The sequence below is a fragment of the Perissodus microlepis genome, chromosome 15 (genome assembly GCF_051167445.1).
Source record: "Perissodus microlepis isolate ML-2025 ecotype Zambia chromosome 15, ASM5116744v1, whole genome shotgun sequence".
In the NCBI taxonomy this organism is placed as follows: Eukaryota; Metazoa; Chordata; class Actinopteri; order Cichliformes; family Cichlidae; genus Perissodus; species Perissodus microlepis.
In genome coordinates this window covers 11,880,817-11,902,559 of record NC_140475.1, presented here as the reverse complement: position 1 = coordinate 11,902,559, position 21,743 = coordinate 11,880,817, and the positions used below count along the sequence as shown (strand labels likewise).

Genomic DNA, 21,743 nt, shown 5'->3' with positions numbered 1-21,743 from the left:
TAGTTAATTTTGGGTAAATAAAAAAAAAAACAACGTGTTTCTCAACAGGCGTTTCAGCAGGAGATCTACCTGAACACGGGGAAGTTCGAGCTGGTGTTCAGGCAGGGTGATGCTCTGATTGAGAAGAGTGAACCTCTGGATGCAGCTGTCATCGAGGAGGAGCTGGAGGAGCTGCAAAGATACTGTCAGGAGGTCTTCGGACGAGTGGACAGATACTACAAGAAACTCACGCGACTGCCTGTAAGTAAAAATAAGAAAGCTAGCCTGCCGAATTTCTGAATATCATCTAACGACAATATTTAGGAGCAGGTGAAGAATTTTCTACCCCACATGCAGAAAGCTTTCAGGGCAGATTTGAGTCAAAGGGTACACGGCAAACAGTCTGAATGAAAGTGCAAGCAGATGTGTTTTTATGAAGCAAATTCTGATTAATGTGAAAAAACATGTCCTATTGAAATGTCAGAAATGAAGCATGAACTCTCATTGCAGTGGCAACTTCCTTTGTTTTTAGTTTTCTTGTATTTACAAGTTGCACTTCTGCTTATTTCCAGGACCTGAAGATGTTAAAATAAACACATCTTCACACTCCTGACATGGTGTAAACATGCCGGACAAAGACACTGAGCATGATTATTAGGATGTCAACATTTCAACACACATGCTCACCTACCTAGTCCTTAGAAACTGTACTCTGTCATGTTTTAGTTTGAAATTGCAACATTAACTATATCTCTCGTCTCGCCTGTCTCACTCAGCTTGCAGACGACGAGCTCGACGGTTCAGACAGAGAGCTGGACATGGAGGATGGAGGAGACCTCTCTGAAATGCAGTGGAGCGACTCCTCTTTGCCCCGGACATCGGCGCGTCCAGCCTCGGGCACCGTGGCTCTCGTCCGGGCCGACCGCTCAGGCAGAGACACCCCGGCCAGCGTGGACTCCATCCCGTTAGAGTGGGACCACGACTACGATCTGAGCAGAGGCCTGGAGAGCCCCTCAGGACGAGGCAATGGGGAAAGAAGCCAAGGGCAAGAGGACGAGGATGAGTATATGAGGACGGCTGCCACAGCACTATCAGGTTGGTCTGATCGATGATTACCTTGATTTAACATTTCCCAGAAATAAACAGTTTTGATGGACTTGCTTAAGTACATATATACACATATACATATAATAGGATAGGATAGGACTATAATAGGATAAATAGTTTAAAGTTTTGCAGTAACAGCATGGATGACATCACACATTTGCCGTGTCAGCAGAGGGGTGGATGTGAAAAATTAATAAAGATTCAATTATGTCAATTAAATTCAGTGTAATAAAAATAAATAAATATCTAGAAAGTACCATGTTTTTTTTATTTGTGACAGGGGACACAAAGGCAGTCTTAAATAAGTGCACAGCAGAGCAGCTTAACATGTGACATTTGTCTGCAGGCAAGAACACAACCTATAATATTTTTTATAAATAAGAAAAGCACAAAATGAGCTCACACGTAAACACTTGTCATTGGAATCACTACAAATTCATTGTTAAATAGTTAAAGACTTAATTCAATCAAAGACAGAGATCCCTCAGAGATCCCTCAGAGTCGTGTGTGCATTGTAAGTAGTGTCTGTTGTATGTCTCTTCCCAGATGTAGTTATCCCAGAGAGCCCAGAGGCCTATATAAAACTGACAGAGAAAACACTGAAATCATCCTCTGGTAGGAAACAGCACGAGTTAGAAGCACATAACGTCAACTAAATCACGCTTGTTTTTGTTTTTTAAACAGGCTGGATGTCCAACCATCTAGATAAATCTTTGTATAGCTGCATGCAGGCATGAGTTTTCACTCACTGAATAACCACCGCATTTTTAGTATTGTGCGTCCACATTTGTGTCACATCTAATATCATAAAACTGAGCTCTTGTTTGCAATGGCTTGCCGGTATGTTGCGTTTCAGACTAATGCATGCCATTTCAGCCCCATTCAACACCGCAAGCATGCTAATAAAGTTGTGTTGTGTTATTGAAACTTTTGCTCCTCTGTTTATGTAGATCTGCTTGTGCTTTTTGTGCAGGTGAGCCAGGCCAGCTGGAGGCCAGTCTCAGGCAGCTGGACCAGGCTTTGGACGCAGGGCGGTATCACCTCCAGCAGAGAGAAGCCACTGCCAACCGGGTCAGCCCAGATGTGGACTCCACTTACATGGGCTACGTGAGTCTGCCTCATGTTTGTTTGATGTCTTAAAGCAACATAAATGATGAATAGCAGCAGTAGTAGCTTCTTTCAGCTGCTCCCTTGTTTAAAGGGGGTCACAGCAGCAGATGGGTGTGCAGACTTTTGCACTGACACAAACCCTCCCAGGGATTTGTGTTCCCTTCTGCTCTCAAAGCAGGGATCTTCTGCACATTAGGGAAATAGTTTAACCACTAGACTGACACAAACAATGAATGGTAAAAACTATAACATTGTCATATGAAGGTTTAGATCATACATTTGGATCTTAATGATAGATTAAATGCCCTAAAAAACCCAACTAAAGTCCAGTAGTGATGTAATAGTTAATCATGATCAGTGTTACTTTAGAATGGATTGCATCTTGCTACATGCAGGATTTTTATCCCTAATTCTCTTCTTATTCTTAAACAAAGGTTTTTAAAGCGTGATGTAAATGCAGTAAATGCCATGTGGCTCATGTTCTCCTCACAGATGCGTCTGATGGGAGAGTGTCGCAGCAGCATAGACGCAGTGAAGAGAGCAGAAGGAGAGCTGACCGAAGATGAGGATGAGATGCCGGGACTCACCAACCCTACCAACACAGACACACAAAGCGCCGGTCAGTAAACACAAACACACACATACACACTGCACATACTGTGTGGGCTGTGGTTCCATCATTTGTTTTCCCTCCAGGTGTGATTGAGCGCTGGGAGCTGATCGAGGCTCAGTCTCTAAGTGAGAAGCACAAACACAAACAGAACCTGCAGCAGTGGCAGCAGCTGATCTCAGATCTGCAGACCTTGAGGGCTTGGCTCGGTCACTCGGAGGCTGAACTCAGCCAACTGCGAGGCCTCGATCTCAGCACTGACATACACACCATCCAGCAGAGAATCAAGAAGCTCAAGGTGGGTGCATGCAGAGTGCAGCGTTGCAGAAAGTCCAACAAATCTGCGGTTATTTAGTCACCTGTCAAACTTCCAGTGCAGTGTGCTGACATTTTCCTCCTTCCCCAAACACTCACATTTAGGTATTTCCACTAGTTTTCGATTACTAGAAAGCAGCATGTCACTATGCTATAAATACATCTTTCTCAGCTTCCTCTCTCTGATGCCTGGCTCATTGCTCCAGCACTCTATAATTAATCACCTCTCTTCCATACAGGAGCTGCAGAAGGGGATGGATGCTCACAAGTCAGAGGTCCTGTCCATCAACCTGAGCAGTGCTGACTTCCTCCAATCAGAGCCCGATTCTGAGGAGGTGTGGGAGCTGAGGGACAGGCTGAAGGAGATGAATTCGCGCTGGGACCGGCTCGGCGCCTCACTGGAGGACTGGAGGGAGGAGCTGCAGAGGGCACTGATGCAGTGCCAGGTATTAAAAGCACACACTAACTTTGGCAGCCCACTTTTAAGCTCCACAAATTTACAGCAGTAACAATATCTGGTGCTGCGTTAGCTCAGTGGTTGAGCAGGCAGCCATGTGTCTTAGAGCCAACTGCAGGATCCTGGGTTCAATTCTGACCCGCTACCTGTTCTGCCAATCTCTTTTCACCTGGATGCCTATCGCTTCTTCAATGACCTATAGTGACCTAAGTCTTTTATTTCCTCCTTTTGCGAAACTGGGCATGAGAGACAGCCTTAACAAAAATAACTGATAAGACTGTTTATATTTGTCAGGAGTTCCATGAGATGAGTCACGGTCTGCTGCTATGGTTGGAGAACATTGACCGCAGGAGGAACGAGGTGGTTCCCATCCCCCAAAAAGCAAATCGCGAAACGTTACAAGCTCATCATAAAACACTTATGGTATGTCTCTCTTAAAACCGCCTCTGTGTGTAGTAGACTAACCTGGTGTGAGTTTCATACGACTGTTTTACCTTTTTACACTGATCAGTGTTACTTCACAAAGTGGGCACATGTGACTCCGTGTCTTGGTCGATTTGTTCAGACTTGTAGCACCTTTCGTGCAGATGCCCCCAAATTTTTTATATAACACAGTCAGAGGAGACAGAAAACTAGAAGTTGTCTGATTTATTTAGAAATAACAAGCTGAGGAGGCACAATAGGTCTTAATTTCTTCCTAATGTGTGGGTGACTCCTCTGTCTGCTTTATTGTTCTGCAGCAAATCAAGTGCGAGCTGCTGGACTCGCAGCAGAAGGTGTCGTCCCTTCAGGAGCTGTCAGCTCAGCTGCTGGTCAACATTAAACCTCAGAGTCTGGCCCAGACCTCAGAGCGGACCCAGGCTCAGGGCAACGAGTGTCTGGAGGCCCAGGAGAAGGTTCACGTGATCTGGAATAGGCTAAGGCTGCTCCAGAGGGAGGTCAACTCAGATCTGGAGGGGCTGGAGAGGAGACTGGGGGCCATGGATGCAGAGCAGGTCAGATATATATTATTGCAAATATGCTTTGTACTTGTGACATTTGGAATGACAATAAAGTTGAATTCTATTCTATTCTATGATACTGAGTGCTCATTAGTTCTTTAGCGGCATTAGTTTGTTGTAGATCTGAACATCAGAGCGAATGTTGTTGTTTTGGTGTGTTTTCAGGATTGCTCGCCGTTGCCTGTTAGCAGATCTGCAGCACCTGGTTCAGATGTGACCAGCCAGACCCGCAAACGATTGGTAATGTCTCTCTTCATAATGTCCAGAAGGGAGAGGGCTGAGCTCACATTACCTTCCACTTGTCTTTTTTTGTTTTTTTTGCTCTGCTAACATGTTTGTGGAAGAAAATGTAGTTGACCCCTCCCACCTCCCCTTTTTTGAGATGTTTTTGCTGCCCCACATCATAATGATCTGCAAAAAAACTCACAAGAAAACCTGGCTTTTCGTTTCTGTAATTTTTAATTTATGTGTAAATACCTGAATATTAACTTTTATTGTAAATGACAGCTAAAACATTTAATCGTGTGAGGTTTTTTTTTTGGGCTTGACCTTTCTGGATTTAGTTTTGAGAAGCCAGATTTCTTGGTTCTAAAAGTCAATCACCGTCATTGATTACGCTGCTGCTCTTTGGTTATTGATGATGATTTCTCTAGCAATGTTATGGCTCTCTTTATGTTGTTTTTATTCTCATCTGAGGCTTTGTCTTTATTTGCCTTTGACTGAAACATTGTTTTCTTTCTTTTACCCCTCCCTGCTCATTATCTGGTTCAGCCCCGAGGCAAAAGTAGTCAGGCCCACCCAGGACACCCTGAGAGCAGCCCGCGCCACAGGTACCTCTCTCCTGGACTCTAGAAACTTGGGATGATGGTGGAACCAAACCTTTCCAACAAGCATGATTTTTATTAACTCAGTTAGGCACAATCACCTCGTTAAAGATTTGGCAGATTTATCATATTATTTCGATTGCAGCGTTTGTGATCTGCTGCTTTGAGGTTTAAACCCGGCGTTCCATGATCTTCCCTTATTCTCGAGACCATGTTGTCGGCTCTTAAACGAGAGGGGAATCGCCTCCATCAGGCCGCTCCCCTTCTCCTTTAAATGTTTTTTTTCACTGCTTCTCTTTGCCCTGCTGCTTTTTGAATGGCATCATGAAGTATTGCCTTCACACATTTTGCTTCTTCTGACTTTGTAGTATGCTCCTCGCTCACTAGATGGCACTCTCTGAGCCCCACTGTCCCCACCTACCCACCCACACCCCAGCGGTCATGCCTTAAGCTCTGTTTTTCTTTTTTGTTTTCCTTCCTCTTTCATTCCCTTCATAGTTTTCCAACAGGATATGATGCATTAACTCCTGGTCTTCCTTCCACGTTAACTCCCATTTTCTCCTCCGTTTCCTTTCCAGACCTCTTTAAACCCCCCCTTTACACCACATAGTCTCCTAAACTCCTGAACTAGTCTTCCCATGAGGGTTGTAGAGAAACTAAATGTGCTTTTTCCCCTCACAGTTTCTTTATGTTGTACATTTGAGGTTTTCCAAGTAGAAATTCAGCAGAGCAGAAGGTGTTGCCTGGCCAAATAATTTGAAGCACACATGCGCAGCGTGCACATGCCTCCTCACAGCTGCATCACTGTACGATGGAGGTCAATGAAACTGGGATGTCAGCATGTCTGACCCTCGGTCTCCATGATGACGGGTCGCAGTAAGAACATGCTGTTCTTCCCTTAGAGTTTTTGCTCTGTCAGTGGAAATCTCCAGAGAGGCTTTTGGCATTTCTCCTGCTTCTGTTTGGAAAGATGTGTGGCATTGAACTTTCACATAGTGAGCTCTGAAGCCAGAATCCCCCCCCCCAAAAAAAACAAAACACACACACATACACACAGTGATACGGTGAGACACAGTCCATTATCTGTGAATGCTGTCTTACACGTGCAAGTGAGTGCCTGTTTTGTGTGTTTGCGAATGTCTACATGAGTGTGACTCTTTTTGTATCCTTTCTTATTTTTCCGTTCAACATAATTTTGTTTTCATGCTCTAAATGTCAGATTTACAAACTATAAAATGTAAAAAACAGTGAAAAATGCCCGCCACAGTTCCCCCGATGTCTTGATTTCTCTAAAAGCCTTTCAGCTAGCAACTAAAAGCTTAAATTCGACACGAGTAGAGTGTTTGACAGATGAACAGCTTAACGAGACAATTTTCTACCATTCAGATCCTTTCCAGGCATTTTAAATGAATCTGCAATATTAGTCATTAATTCATAGTCTCATGAAGTCGGAGCATTTTTCACTATAAAGCAGTTTTAGCACAAATTTTTTTTTTTTAAAACCAACAACTAGTGATCTGAGCCCCACTCTCTGCAGTGTTTAATTTTTATCTGGGTCTTCCTGCAGCCGGAGCAGATCACCAGGCGCCGCTGGCTGCGTTTCCTCCCGTTCTGACCTCTCAGACGTCACTTCATCAGCTTCCTCCTCCTCCTCAAAGGATAAGTCCTTCCTGCTGCGGGTCCTCAGGGCAGCGCTCCCCGTCCACTTGCTCCTCCTGCTCCTCATCGGCCTGGCCTGTCTGGTTCCCATGACGGAGGAGGACTACAGCTGCCACCACGCCAACAACTTCGCTCGCTCCTTCCATCCCATGCTGCGCTACACCAACGGACCTCCGCCCATATGAGGAACAGCTGATTTTTGTATTTATTTTTTTTAAATCTACCTACTGCTTTGCCAAGGACTCCACTGACTCATGTGAATGTTTCCTCTTCACCCTGTGCCCTAAAGGAACAAACTCTTCCCCCTCGCTGGGGATGTATTATGAAGTATTTCAGAGGTGACATGAAGACTGCTGTCACTAAACATTGCACACCCACCCACTCACCTGAGTCACCTCAACCCTTTAAAAAAACAAACAAACAACAAAAACACTCTGGATACCCCCCCCCCCAAAAAAAAACAAAAAAAGAAAAAAAAAATTCATGTCGTTTTAACTTAAATAAGTATTTTATTTTTAAGGTTTCCGGAGAAACCTGCGAAATCATTGAAAAACAAAGCACTATTTATATACTGTATGTTGGGAGCCAAAGTCGACTGTGCATTTTTGTCCATTATATCAAGTGCTGCTACTATTTATTTAGTGTTCAATCTGTTACTAGATTGTTAGCATTGATTAAGCTGAAGCCCCACTGTGAGTGGGGGGGATATTGTAAATTTTAAGAGCAGGCCTGCCGTCAGAGTAGCAGATTATTTACAGCCTCGGGTCTGAAAAGATTAGTTTCAGACTCACGTTTGAACATCGACTGAGGAAAAAAAAGACCGAAACCGCACAGAATCAGGTCAGCAGAAGTATTTTTCCCCAGGATGACTCGTTTCAGAAGGACCTGCCTGTCAATTTGGAAATGAAGTCTAAAACCTGCACGTAAAGCACTGACACGAGCACTGTCTGAAGGTACTGCACTGATGCCCTCCAGCCAAGATGGCAGACTTCTTTCTCCAAAAGCCAAGGCTTGTACTTTTTTCTTTTTTTTTAATTTTAGTATTTTATCAACTGGGACAAAATTGGAAAAAAAAAAAAAAGAGGACGAGCTCTCATTTGTATATCATTGTTTGAAATGCCTTTGAGTACAGGCAGTTATTTTTTTATCTTTCGGTTTGAGCATGCACTTGAAAGTCTCTCGCTTTTACGAAGGCCAAACAATCACTGGTAGTTTTAGTAGACGGCTGTGACATGAAATAGTGTGCTTTGTAATAACTGCGATTATTATTCTGCGGTGATGAGACATCTGAATCTGTTTAAAAAAAAAATTAAATATGAAAATGGTTATTTATGTATGTACAGTTTGCTAATGCCAACTTCATGGAGAATACCCTCTTTGCAAGTAATAAAACATGAAATATTTACTTCTGTGGATTTTGATTTGGAGAAAATAGAGTTAGGAGAAAGGCGGTGATGAACAATACTTGTTGCTTTTATTTGTATGCACAGTAAACAAACGACAGTCAAGGCAGGTTTGGCTGGATTTACACTTCCAAATCTGATGTTCTGATCCTGTGTGGAGGCTTTCCACACGTCTCTCAAATGACACAAATCTGCAGCTGCCTCTTTTTTTTTAATGCTTCTCCCCTGGCAACATAAATTTTAATTGCCTGCAGTTTCCACTCATCACAGGTTGCAGGTAATTTCATGTTTGGGCTGGCAGCATTTTGCATTGAAAGCACGCAGAATAGCAGCCAGACTCGTATCTATCGCTACAGAAGCTGTGTTTTGATCCCAGATTCAGTTGCTTTATTTTTTTATTTATTTTTTTTCTGTAGTCAGCTTGGCTCCTGTGTTAAAGTACTTATTATTTGCATCAACAAACTAAAGGCTGGGTAAAAACATTTAATGTCCCCCAAATGCAACTGGATTAATAAAACAATTAGTTAAAAACGCAACTAGCAAACCATCAGTTGAGCAAAAGGTGTCAAATACGGACTCATCCCTGCTTCCCAAGTATGACTGTGTGCAGTTAATCAGATGCCGTGTGACTGCAAACAAAGTTAAGAGAAAGGTACACCTAGTGAGCAGAGTGCTGTGTGCATCGGCTTTATTAACCTAGAGAGAAAGAGAGGAAGGAAGGAAGCAGGCAGGCAGAGCCGGGGCCTCATACACTGAAACAGCCAATGATGGTGCAAACAAGAAGTCACCAAAACCTCACTTGAAAAATCTTATCTCATTGTGTTTAAAAAAATGTGTTGACCTGAGTTCCAGGGCATCCAAGACATTTTTACACTAATCTACAGTGTACTGTACACAAGTATTATATATATTTTGCTTCCAAGGAGCCAAACTTCCTTGTAATTTCAGTTTTCTGACCTTTCTGAAGGTCTTTTGGTTTTTCTTTGGACATTGGTTCTTTCACACCATAGTTTTTTTTCTTTAACACTAACCTATAAATCAATTAAGCATAAAAAAAAGGCACCTAACTCAAGGGATGGACCAGTGCTGACAGTACAGAGATTTTAACATCCTGTTGCAAAAATTTAATCATCATTTGTTCCCATTTCTTTTGCCAAATATATCAAAAATACCAAGAATACCACAGTTTGACAGGCACACAATAGTATTTTGGCACCAACAAGGTGATTCCGAAAGAGCTATTTCCCAAAAACGTATCCCAGTGTATCCTAACAGGGTTTGCAAAATTCCGGAAACTTAAAAACTGGAGGACAAAAGAAGAAGTAATAGTTCTGATTAGCAGATGAACAGTAAGGGAAAGTGAAGTCCTTCTGATAAAAGAGCTGATAAACCCAAACTTTCAACTTTTGATTCAATTAATTTTAAATATGTGCGGAGAAGGTCAGGAGCGAGGAACAACAGAGAGTGTGAGTGGACATTCTGTCAGGGTTTTGGGGCTGCATTTCAGCCAGTGAGGTCGGAGATCTTCTCAAAATTGAAGGAATTGGGATTGCACAAAAGTAGCATAAGGGATTGATACTATCTGGAAAGCGTCTCTCCCTGAGCCCGGACCTTAATTATCAAAGCAGTGTGGGGTCGTCTTCATAGACAAGAGAACAAAAAGCAGCCAACATTCAAAGAAGAGCTTTGAATGTCCTTCAAGGAGCCTAGAGAACTATTGCTGAAGACTACTTAAAGAAATCACAAGAAAGTTTGCCTAAGCCAGTTAAGGCTGCTTTAAAAAATAAACGTGGTTAGACCAAATTTTGACTTTCAAGGTCATTACATCTGTACAAACTCTGTTTTTACCTTATATACTGTATTTTTATGCTTGCTTTCACAGGTTCCAACAAATCCCTGCATCTATTTCTCATTTTCCTAGCAAAATAAAAACAAACTTTTGCACAGTGCAACCAATATATAACGTATATTGGTATATTCTATGCAGTCCAAAATGTGCATTTAATCTGATGCAAAATTTTAAGCCTAAAACGTTGAGTGGCATGTTGTAGCAAATTATTCAGAGGCTAAACAACCCCCAGTCTGACTGCACTGTTGGAGCTAATCTAAAGTTGGCAAGCTGGCTGTTAAATTTGTCCTCACTGTGTGTTGGAACCATTTCAGGCTGTTAGTCAGACCCAAAAACAGTTTGAATACGTGACCTCAGGAATTTGTAAGCCAACTAAAAGAGAAAAAAATATCTGATAAACTTCCTTTTAGGTGTTTTATTTCTTTAGCTGCATCCAATTCAGCCAATTTAAACAGAAATTAGGTTGACATATATTCATTTTGGAGACTTCCTTTTTAACACCGTTATTACCTGTTTCAGCGTGTAGTCTCTCTGCTAACCACACACGTGCACAGTGAACACGGACGGCCACATAACAGAGTAAGGAAAAAGGATTTGACGTAGGTTAGCACAGAGAACAATCCTCCTGTACACAGACGTTACCCAACAAACAGCCAACTGATATTTAGGACTCGATCGCACAATTTCTGCCAACTTAAAATTCAACAGATACATCCTCTCCCACTCCTCACTTCAAAATTGCCATCACTAAAATATTTTTTCTCAGATATATCTGAGAAAAAATTGGGTGCGCTCACCCACATTACCTGATATTTATTTTTTAACAATGCCGGCATCTAAGCACAACGAATTCCACGTTCATTTGAACTAGTTTTACCATCATTTCCTGTGTAATTCTTTCTCTTTTATTTCCTTTATATGAAAAAATAATGCCCATCAGCCTCTTAAATCAGAGAGGAAGTGCACTTTGGTCGAGGCGAATAAACAAAAAGATTAGCTGCTCATTGTTTGAAATCACCGTAGCTAACAGAGCACCACATTAAACATCTGCTGTTTTGGAAATGATAAGCGGTACTGGAAAGCTGATTGAAAATCACAGATATCATTAAAGGCAGAGTACAAGGCTGACAGCACTGAAATTCAGACTGCTGTGCAATTCCAATGAGAAGGTTCTCACTAAACAGCTATAAAAATCACCTCATTTATAAATATTCTCTCATGCAAACTCAACTATAACCACCATCTTTAATTCACCAACCCCTTTTTTTAAATTCTCTACACAAACCATCCATAAAAATGACTTTAAACCTTCATAGGATGCGGGTGCAGTCGGAATGGGACCCCCTGTACTGCAGGACACCTGGACCTGTGGGCGCTCTGCTCAGGTTCTCACGCCTCGGGCTCTCTTGGCTGCCTTGAGGTCCTGAACTGGAACCGGCCGAGGAGGTGCCTTCATCATCGCCGCCACCCCCGCCGCTGCTGCTGGTGCTGCTGGTGTTGGGAGAGTCTCTGTCACCCTGGGACCAGGACTGAGATGGTTTGACTGGGCAATGGATGCGGTGAGCATCCAGCATCTCCAGCAGCAGGTCGTACAGAGGCACTTTGTTCTTACACTTCATGCTGTAGAGGTGCTCCATGCCTTTGTTGCTGCAAGGAGAGTGTAACCAAAGAGAGATGGTGAGCTCACCTGCTTTCTAACACTGCATTCTGCAACCTAGAGTCTCTGTTAGATTTTACAATGTGTTTAAAACCTTCCTCACACTGTTACCGTCATCACATTAGGGCGACTGAAACTTGAAATTTTCTCACAGTGTTTTGAGTTCTACCTCATGTGCCTGATGTGGGAGAGCAGCAGGAGCAGCTGGGCCTGTCTTCTTGACTGCTGCTGAGCCGAGCACCCCAATTGGCTGATATGAAATATGAGCGCATCGGTAATGGTGTCCAGCATGTGTTGCACTGCCGCGCTGTCGTGAAGGGGCTCCATTGTGCCAGTGCAGAAAGAAAAGGCACCTAAGAGACCAAGACATCATCAGCTCACTGCCAACTTTCTGTCTAATGCTCGTTTCTCTCTTGAACTAATCTTTTCAAACATGTTTTTCTTGCAATATTCACAAAAACACAGAAAAGTTTAAATAAGGATGTCACTGTAAGCTTAAATGCTCCGTTTTAGAGGTTTGGTTTTTTCTACTGTTCATTCCATATGATGTCATCAGTGAGACAAGATATCTCTGGTCATCTCAGGCACACAGCTTTGTTTGTCTTTATCTTACGATATAAAGCACCTTAAAAGGCAACTGTTGTTGTGATTTGGCTTGATATATACAAAACTGATTTGAAAGATAATTGCTGTGTTACCACAAACAGATTGCATATCATCGCCGACTCAACCCCATTCAGTAGCAAACTGATAGCAGACTGACTGCGTGTTGTTGAGGTTTTATTGCCGTCTTAAAAGCGACACGCCAACATCTACGAGTGGTCCAGGATCTGGACCCCAACCATTTCAAAGGCGACAAAATCATGAGGTCATTGCACGCCGCCACAATAATTTTGGTTACTGTGCCGCAGTCTTCATCCGCTGTTTTCCCCAGTGTGCCTGCAGCATTAAAGGAAGGCGCGCTAAAACAGCTCGTTTCAGATCGAGGCGTGGCTCTTCTATTTGAGTCCGAGAAGAAAATTATGGAGCTTCCTTAACAATACTCAGCTTTCTTACAATGAAGAAACGTCTAAATTTTTATTTGAAAAAGGATCTGATCCACATGCTTAAGATGACGCACGGCAATCTCAGTAATCTAAAGTTCATCCCGCTCCAGCAGCTGAGCCAGTAGTGTCATTTCACTGGTATTTCAGACTTCTCGTATAAAATACCTCAATCTCCGGGGCAAACGCAGCCCTCTGTGCCGTCTCATGTTGTCATGGGAACAGCTATTGGTTATTGACGGTACAGATCTCTCCAGAACGCTCTGTTCGCCTAATCTGTCTGCGCAGCGCTGAGAGCTTTACCTCTGTGGGTGTAGTTTGACACTGTTCAATATTTACTCTCAGGAGCAGATACACAAACCTTTGGTGTGGCGTTCTTGTGAACAAAACTGAGTGGATATTAGAAAATAAATAAATAAATGAACTAGGGAGCGGATCCTTTTATTTGTGAAGTGTCCTCGATGTTTTCAGGTATCAGTTTGCTCTCTCTCTCTCTCTTTGAAATGCTTTCACAAGGAGGTCACGTTAACACGGTGTCTTACCAGAGTTTAGCAAAATGATAGCTTTGAGACAGACAAACTCCTCAGGTTTGAGCTTGAGCATCCGGAAGCGGGACGCTGTGGCCAGCAGCATGTCGAAGATCTCGGCCATGCCCTCGACGCATGTGCCTTCAGTCCTGGACAGCAGAATGAATTAATGTGTCATGCAGGAAGAAAAACAATATCAAGATCACACAAGTTACCCAAAAAGTCACATTTTAACAAAAGCAGATCACCGCTTTAGTGCAGAAGGAGAAGAGCACCATCAAACTATCAAACAAGCAACCAGATAAACAACTAATGGACTGAATGGCTGCAAGGCTCCATTTGTCGACACAGTTGAAAGGTGATGGAAAGATGGATAATGTGGCTGGAGTGCAAGATAAAGTTGGATGGCACAGAGCCGAGGGAATTTGCCAACCCTGGTCCTACAGCATTTTAGTCATCAAGTTCAATTGGAGAGGACACTCATACAGGGACCAGGTTTTAGAGATAATACTCTCTAATACACTTTTGAATCAAATGGGACCATCAGGCACATCAGAGGGTAAAAGCTCTGTCTGCCCGCATGTCTCCCTCATCCCTCGATCTGTCTCTGCCTCTCTCTTTTTCTCTGAGGTAGATACTGTGCTTTGGCCAGCTTGTTTACTCTTAACATGGCGGGAAATGGAGGGAACAGGCTGTGCCTGCAAAGCAGAAAACAGCCGTGTCTCCCCCATATCTCTATTTTCTCGTCCTGTCTGTTCATCATTTAGCTCTATCTCTCTCTCACTGTCATCTCTCACTCCATCTTTCTTCATTTTCCATCATTCCTTGTATTGAGGGTTTGATTAAATCTCTTTCCTGGCTGCAAGCTCAGCACTGTAATGATGACGGGGTATTTCAGGTAGGAAAGAGGCTGCTCTCCTCTCCATGGGGAACATGTAATTAGTCTTTCACCGTGTGACAGACGTGTTGGGATGGCACAATGCCTGGCAAAGTGTGAAATGGAAAATTTACAATGCTGATGTATCACCCTTAAGATGTGTCTGAGATAGAGAAAGAAAGAGAAATAGGTTGGAATAGCAGGGACAGCGAGATGAGAAAGGATACCAAGGTGAAAATTAGGGAAGTATCCCTCGCTACCTGTCCAGGATGAGGTCCTGTGCGAAGATGAGTTTGCCAGGACAGTGGATGGACCTCCAAATGAGCCCGATCATCAGCACCTCCAGCCACGAGCTCTCCAGCAGCAGCACCTGATCATGAAGAGACAGCTGCAGAAAACCTAGAAACACAAAATACAAAGCATGTCATGATGAGAATTTTGATGCCATGCAGGCAATCTCAACCACACCCAGCAGATTAAACAATTCTGAGCATTTGAAGCATCCGCCCTGAAACAAAATAAGGCCTTTAGCCAGAAGACTCACAGATAAAAGCAAAATAAAAATCTTCACTACAAATATGAGCCATTAGTAATTTCAGCCATTATTCTGTAAAAAAAAAAAAAAAAGTAGATAAGTCTACTCAGAATATCTGTGCTTTTTAACCAGGACAAGTAATAGAATATTAATGTCTCCTGCTCACCTTCAACCCACTCAAAAATGACTAAAACATCCACACTCTTGTTTTAAGCCAGAGAAAATCTACTTGAATATATCATCTGCAATCTCTGCTCACAAAAGAAGCCTTATCGCTGGCAATCAGCTGGGTTAAATTCATATATAATTACAGCCAATCTCCCCCATTGTGCCCCCTGTACAATGTTTGGAACCTCTTGCAATTAAAGTTGGTATCTTTGGGCTTTTAGTGACACACGAGGTTGTAATGCCTCAAAATCTGGGTTTTAAATCTCCCTGCCAGGTTTGTGTGTGTGTGAGAGCACATGTAAAATGGGTGATGTGTCTTACACTGCATTTAGGCTCTATGGGGTGCCTGCAGATTGACCAAACAATCCTCTCAAAGGTGATGACTGTAACTACTATTTCTGTAATGGCTCTGTATTCGTGTGGGGGGCTTATGTGTACTTTTACTACAGAGGTCTCCCATCTCTTCGCTGTTTCCTAAGAAGTCAAATTGACAACAACACACACACGACTGCAACTTCCGTCACACGTTACATCTGTGCACGATTAAGGGATTTTTTCCAAGATTTTTTATTAGATGTCACGATGCTCCAAAGAAATGGCGCACATAATTTGCATGTGACCTCACATTTATGCACATGTTGTAGACTGATGCGCTATAACTATTTAACAATAAACAATAGGATACTGTAGCACTTGCATGATTACTGGAAACATTTTATTAAAATAGATCCTAAAGGCATCACTTTGCCATACACATACAACTAAACCTGCTCATTTTATGTGTGGTCATTTGTCATTTTGTGATGTAAGCCACAGTTTCAGGGCCTGTTAGAAATCTAAATCTATAAATTATTACAGTGCTGTAATATTTTTTCTTCGTCTTACAGAGAGGATTTTTGTTGATGAACATCACCAGATCCTTGGAATATCCTAAAGAGTCAAAGAAGACTTCAGGCTAAGATGTATCTGGTAAACTAACACAGCCATTCTATGAACACCCTCTAGATACTGTCTATTGCTGCTCTTGTCTTAATTCTTAATTGTTGCTTCTTTAAATTCTTCTCTGCTATACTTTAGATTAATTCCTACCTGGAAGCTTCTTGGCCCAGGCGATCATGTGAACCAGCTCCTTGTCGGCCATGCTGGTGAGTAGGGACATCATGGTGACCTCCGTGTAGGGTCGGTTCATCTTCTGACGAGAGCACAGGGTTGGAGGCTCAGCACCCTGGAGCAGGAGGAGCACCTGGATGACAATCAAAATTTCCCCCTAAATCAATAAAACCTGATAGTGGACTTTCATAAAAACCTGCTGTAGATGCTCACTATTTCCTCACCTGATCAGGAGGTATGCTATTTAAAGAGGATCTTCCTCCTCCACCACTTGTACTGCTGCTGCTCGTTGCATGCTTCCTTCCATCATGAGGGGGCGCCTTTGTGTGTGGCAGGTCTTTGGCTGGTTTGTCTCTGTCGCAGGCCCGTCGTTTTTCACGCCGCAAAACACGTCCGCGGTCCTTACGCATACCTTGAGGACAGACCAAGGATGAAATAACATCATGATACAAAAAAAAGGGGAAAAAACTCAGGAAATGAACGATTAAAAAAAAGATACAAACAAGAAGTCATGGGTGTGTAGATAAATCACTTCACTCTTTCCCCCACATTGTTCAAAAATAACTTCATGTTCTACCACATGTCTTACCACAGATGCGCAGATTCTTTTGGACTACTGAGTGATTCAGGAAGTATGAAAACAAAAATGTGACTGAGCAGTTGTACTCCTTAAGAGGAAATCTCTTCAAGGTCATGTTAAAGTTAGTCTCAAGCTTATCTGGATCCAACAGCAGCCTCATGTTTGTGCCAAGTTTTTCCACAGCAAGACAATCAGTTTTTAAATTTGTAAAGAAGAGTGTAATTTATTTATTTTTTTAATTATTAATAGAATTTTTTTACACAATTTTACAAAAAATGAAAACGTGCAAAAGGTGGAGAATCTTTCTTCTGCCGGTGTTCACCCTCACCTCCTTTCATCATGCCCACTTCGTAGCACTTCCTAAGACGGCAAGCCTGGCAGCTCTTCCTCCGATTCTTGTCAATGGTGCACTGATTTGTCGCTGGGCACATATAGTCATTGTGACCTGAGATGAAAGAAAATCTATTACTTTCAGCTACCCACTTCAGTGTGCAGTTCAGATTTAGGTTATTTAGTAGCCAGGTACACTCTATTTCCCATTCTAAATGAATCTGAGATGGAGCAAATTAAAACGTGGCATCTTGGCTTTGTCATTGCCATGGAGACAATTGGTTTCTTCTTGAGCGCTCTTTCATTGCATGACTTTGTATCAATGCACAAACCGCATCAAATCATAAACATGACGCAGACACCGAGCACACTGAGTTTTGGTTTGCACACACAGGGGCAACAGCACAAAGAGTTTGGAAAACAGTTGATGTCTCACAAATGAAAATAAATAAATGGACTGAAACCTAAATTGTCTCTCAGTTTCACAATGTCCACTTTCTGACATGCGTCCTCCCTCCGTCTCCTCCTTTAACCCAACAGTATTCAACTCCAATTAGGCTGCTTATTTTTCTGTAAACATTACAGGTCGTTCACTTCTGTAAAATGAGCCAACAACATCCAAACTTCCTGTCAGGAATGTTCTTTAGATTTCCCCATGTCTTAAATTAACCCATATTTAATGTCTTTGGCTGAAGGACAGGACACTACGTCTTTTCTGCTTGATAGCACTCAAAGTTAAGAAGCCAATTACTTTAGTGCACTGTGTTCTTTAATACTGTTATTTTCTATGACAGACACAATAAAGCCCATGATTTAGACAGTTTCCTAATTTAATCAACTGTAGTTGATCTGTAGTGTTTCACAAAATATAGCGCAATCCTTTTATATCCACTGATGACAAACAGATAAAGCAGACAGACTACCTACCCTGGATGCTCCTCTTGAAGAAGGCCTTGCAGCCCTCACAAGACCACACCCCATAGTGGTATCCAGACGCGTAGTCACTGCACACAGCGCAGAAACGCGTCTCTTTGGTCATTTCAAACCCCCCAGCTCCAGCTCCCAACTCGCCCATGCCGTATGCCTCATCACGGGTACCACACTGGTCGTCTCTGGGGACCGGCTGATGGCTGGACCTGCAACACGCCATGAATTTTAATTTGGTAATTTCTTTTGTTTTCATAAAGATAAAGCTCAGTCGCAGAGTTAATCAAATAATACATCTGGATATTTTTGCCAAAAAAATGGAACATTTTCTTTTCCCTGAAAATGTTAGGCAAGTCATTTAGTGATTAATCAAATCTTATCAGAACAACTTTAATATGACAGCAGCTGACAGCAGGAGCGGAGTTTTATTTTTCACCTGAGGCAGGAAACAACTGCGTGTGTGCTTCTGTTGTTCTTACGTATTGTTCCCTTTTCAAGGTCCTTAACAAAGTCCTTAATCTCTGGAATTAGAGACCAGGACAAAGCTTGATCCTTTCCTCAGAGATAATAGTTATGTTTTGTATAAAGCAAGAGAATAAAAACAATGTGGTTATATAATTGTTCTGTTATAACGGCATTTACAGGACCCAACTGAATGTCACTGCCATAATTCACTAATTACAAATTCTGAATTTAGTTTTCCAGTAATATTTTGCTCTACTGTCACCTGGTAGAACACACCAATTAAATAAATAAATGGCAGAAAACACCGGGCTTAATTCTTTTCTTTGTGGTATAGTCACCTAAAATTTATAATGAAGATATGATAGAGGCAGCTACAGCAGTCGCAATGAAGCAGCACACCTGATGAACTGGTTTTGACTGTACTTATCATGTTACGCTTGCATAATCACCAAACTTTTGCACAAACACAACTGACCAAACAATCAAAACCAAGCCCTAGATGTGCCATTGCCAGACAAATAACTAAATGTGTCAGCAGGGGGTGATAATTTCATTCACTTTTTTCCTGTCACTTTTCTCCACCAGAAAAAAAAACTGCATTTCCTCACCTGTAGACGGGTGTTGAAGTGGTTTCCAGATAGTGGTGGCTGGGCGGGTGCATATAGGGGCTCAGCCGTGGGCTGGAGGGCACAAACACAAGTGGACTGGTCGTCCCACTGCCCAGGGACTGAAGACTGCCATCGGACGGTGGTCCGTGAGCGTCCAGAGGAGCCGAGTAGCAGCCAGTGGTGGAGTGGCTGTAAAGAGGGGTCGGGGCAGGGGTGGGGGCGGCATAGTCATAGGTCCCTTCCAGGAAGTCCACAGTGGCTACCCCTCCAGACCCCCGGCTCTCTTCGGGGTACATGTCGTTGAGGGGGGCACGCGGCGATGGCGAGACGCGAGTTGGAGAGTGGGGCTCCAGCTCTGAGGAGGCTGGGCTGTCCCTGGGTCTGAGTACTGGTCCGCACGGCTGTCTGCTCTGCGCTGGGCTCTGCCTGAGCAACATCACAGCACAACAGCAGTGATAAGCAACATGATTTAGACTGGCTCTCCCATTTGTTGGGAGGGGGAGTGGAGAGGAGTGTTGCTCTCCCTCTCTTTATTTTTTCCCCCTCACTTGCTCTCTGGGTCTCTTCTCTCCAACAAAGCTTATCAGACAACTTGAAAGCTCCACTGTCATTCAGCTTTTTTGTGTCTGCCTTCAGCTTCTGGTCACTAAGCTCCAAATGAACAAAATAAAAAGAGTTTTAAACGACTCTTCCCTTATTTTTTATTTATTTATTTTTTTGTCAGCAAAGCATCTCCTTTTCTAATACATCTTCACCAAAGTGTGAGAGGGAGAAAGGCTGGTGGGACAGAGGGAGAAAAAATAGTGATTCACAAAACAACTCGTGTCTTCTCATGCGTGCCACAGTTCCCACTCGTCATTTGTGTAATATGGAAGAATTGTCACTGGTTGCACCTGTTTTGCTGAGAAAAGTTGACTGCTTATTCATTATTTGCTCAGCCGATAGCAGCACAGGACAGATGTGATGTACTGCCAGTCTATTTGCAGTGAGATTTAAAGAAATCACTGTGAACAGTTTACAACAACAACAGCAGAGGCTGAAAGAAAACCGCAATCTACCATTACTACTACTATACTACTACTCACCACTTACAAACGAAGCATCCTCCTATGTGCTGTACAATGTACTGGCTCTGCTTGCCTCACAGGCATTTAGTTGAGCTCATTGGACACAATGGGAACAGTGGAAAGGTTTGAAAAAAAGGATAAACAAATTAAAGATACAGCTAAATCGATAACCGTGGTGCGTTTAAGTGCCAGGTCACCATAACACAGCAAACAAAGCAGGAGGTCAAATCTCTTTCTGACAGCGAGTAATTACACAATCAATCCCCAATGAAGAGATTGATAATCATTTTTATGCTTCACATTTATTTCTTCTCGTTAAAAATTGCAATAAATCTGAGAGAAATTTTAAAAGATACCTTCTGAGTCACATTCCATTAAGGGAAGGTTGATATAAGTTACAGATCCACAGCATGGACCAGTTAATCATCACTTTATCTGTTCAAATCACAGGCGGAGCAGAACACTATGTGTACATAAACAAAGCCAAGGGACCGACCAACCACTGTTGATAAAAATCAAATGTAAAAAATAACTGTTTACAGATTTCGGAGTCAATGACAGAAAGACGCACAAAAATTATTTGTGCCATTTGAATTCACGTCTTCTTGCTACTCAGGTGAGACATGTTGTAATTTATGTGAGAAATTTATAAAGTCAAACATGTTCTCATGCAATAATTAATGGCTACCACCAAGTGGGGGAGAAAACTTGACACAGAGCCCTAATTTTCCTTTCTCTGTGGTACATCTTCCTTGTGTAAACAGCCCAATTTTCAGGACATGTCAGGTCAAGTGGAAAACAAGTGGCCCTGATGATTTTTTCTATTTTCCCTAGAGTAAAATGAAGACATTGTTACACCAGGGAAAAAGAAAATGAAGGGCGAGAAATGAAACAGCTAAATCACCTAAATGATTCAAGATAAGATGCTTCCTGCGGTAATAAGGCCTCATTTTCATAAGGTACCACATTCACAAAGCGTCAGAGCAGCCTAAATTACGCCAGTGTTGTTACAGCTCATTCTGAATTGTAATGCACATACTGCAGCATTTCCAGCTGTTTTGTTGGCCGTTTTTCTTGGTCCAACCCGACCTGAGTAAATGAAAGGTCATCAGGAAAACACTCTTATAAATACAGACTAAAGTCACAATCCTGGTGAACCGACTACCTTATAAGAGATTGTGTGTTTACAAATGTATTTGTTCATTGTTTTAACATTAAGGTTAACTGGGTCTTTATATTTTGCTGTGTATACATGTAAATTAAACTCTCCTGTTACACTGTTACATGCAAGACTAAAAATACAGGTCAAATTTAAGATCAAATCACAACAGCAGTCACCTCAAGGTGCTTCACACTGTAAGGTAAAGGACCCTATAATAATGGTAAAGTCCTTACAATAATGTAGAGTTTAGGCAGCTACTCTGCACTGTGTTGGCACGTGGTATTCAAGAAGGTTACAGTGGAGGAATTATATCCTTAAATTTAGTTATAGCACTTTCAGAAATGCATTCATTTCAATATGGACAAATTTACAA

The 21,743-nt window shown here is 42.4% G+C and overlaps 2 protein-coding genes across 8 annotated transcripts in view; one reads left to right on the top strand and one right to left on the bottom strand.

Annotated features, from left to right (window-relative positions):
• The window catches only part of syne1a (spectrin repeat containing, nuclear envelope 1a), a 136,165-nt gene extending 127,698 nt beyond the window's left edge, over positions 1-8,467 (top strand). For 5 of the 7 annotated variants that reach the window (XM_084952168.1, XM_084952169.1, XM_084952172.1 and 2 more), the window contains 12 exons: positions 49-240; positions 756-1,074; positions 1,633-1,701; positions 2,060-2,193; positions 2,689-2,815; positions 2,893-3,104; positions 3,361-3,567; positions 3,873-4,001; positions 4,319-4,573; positions 4,745-4,819; positions 5,351-5,409; positions 6,971-8,467. In XM_084952168.1, coding sequence (XP_084808294.1) covers positions 49-240; positions 756-1,074; positions 1,633-1,701; positions 2,060-2,193; positions 2,689-2,815; positions 2,893-3,104; positions 3,361-3,567; positions 3,873-4,001; positions 4,319-4,573; positions 4,745-4,819; positions 5,351-5,409; positions 6,971-7,247 — 2,055 coding nt within the window. In that variant the 3' untranslated portion in view covers positions 7,248-8,467. The remainder of the gene's footprint in view (positions 1-48; positions 241-755; positions 1,075-1,632; positions 1,702-2,059; positions 2,194-2,688; positions 2,816-2,892; positions 3,105-3,360; positions 3,568-3,872; positions 4,002-4,318; positions 4,574-4,744; positions 4,820-5,350; positions 5,410-6,970) is intronic. The other 2 variants (XM_084952170.1, XM_084952173.1) reach the window with 2 other exon arrangements.
• A 669-nt stretch (positions 8,468-9,136) lies between these two features.
• esr1 (estrogen receptor 1) lies at positions 9,137-21,734 on the bottom strand. The gene is made up of 9 exons (XM_084952174.1): positions 19,142-21,734; positions 18,069-18,277; positions 17,140-17,256; positions 16,456-16,643; positions 16,211-16,364; positions 14,679-14,817; positions 13,557-13,690; positions 12,141-12,324; positions 9,137-11,961 (listed from the first exon to the last, which is right to left on the bottom strand). The coding sequence occupies exons 1-9, from the start codon at positions 19,576-19,578 to the stop codon at positions 11,625-11,627; spliced, it is 1,899 nt and encodes a 632-aa protein (XP_084808300.1). The 5' UTR covers positions 19,579-21,734; the 3' UTR covers positions 9,137-11,624.
• Between the last annotated feature and the right edge of the window lie 9 nt (positions 21,735-21,743).

What these genes read in the sequence shown, in the direction of transcription:
- esr1 (XM_084952174.1), bottom strand. Translation starts at nt 19,578, where the DNA reads ATGTTGCTCAGGCAGAGCCCAGCGCAGAGCAGACAGCCGTGCGGACCA. An exon ending in AGTGGGCATGATGAAAGGAG is followed by an intron (nt 16,644 to 17,139) that starts GTGAGGGTGAAC and finishes TCTGTCCTCAAG; the next exon opens with GTATGCGTAAGGACCGCGGA. An exon ending in TATCATTTTGCTAAACTCTG is followed by an intron (nt 12,325 to 13,556) that starts GTAAGACACCGT and finishes TTGGTCTCTTAG; the next exon opens with GTGCCTTTTCTTTCTGCACT.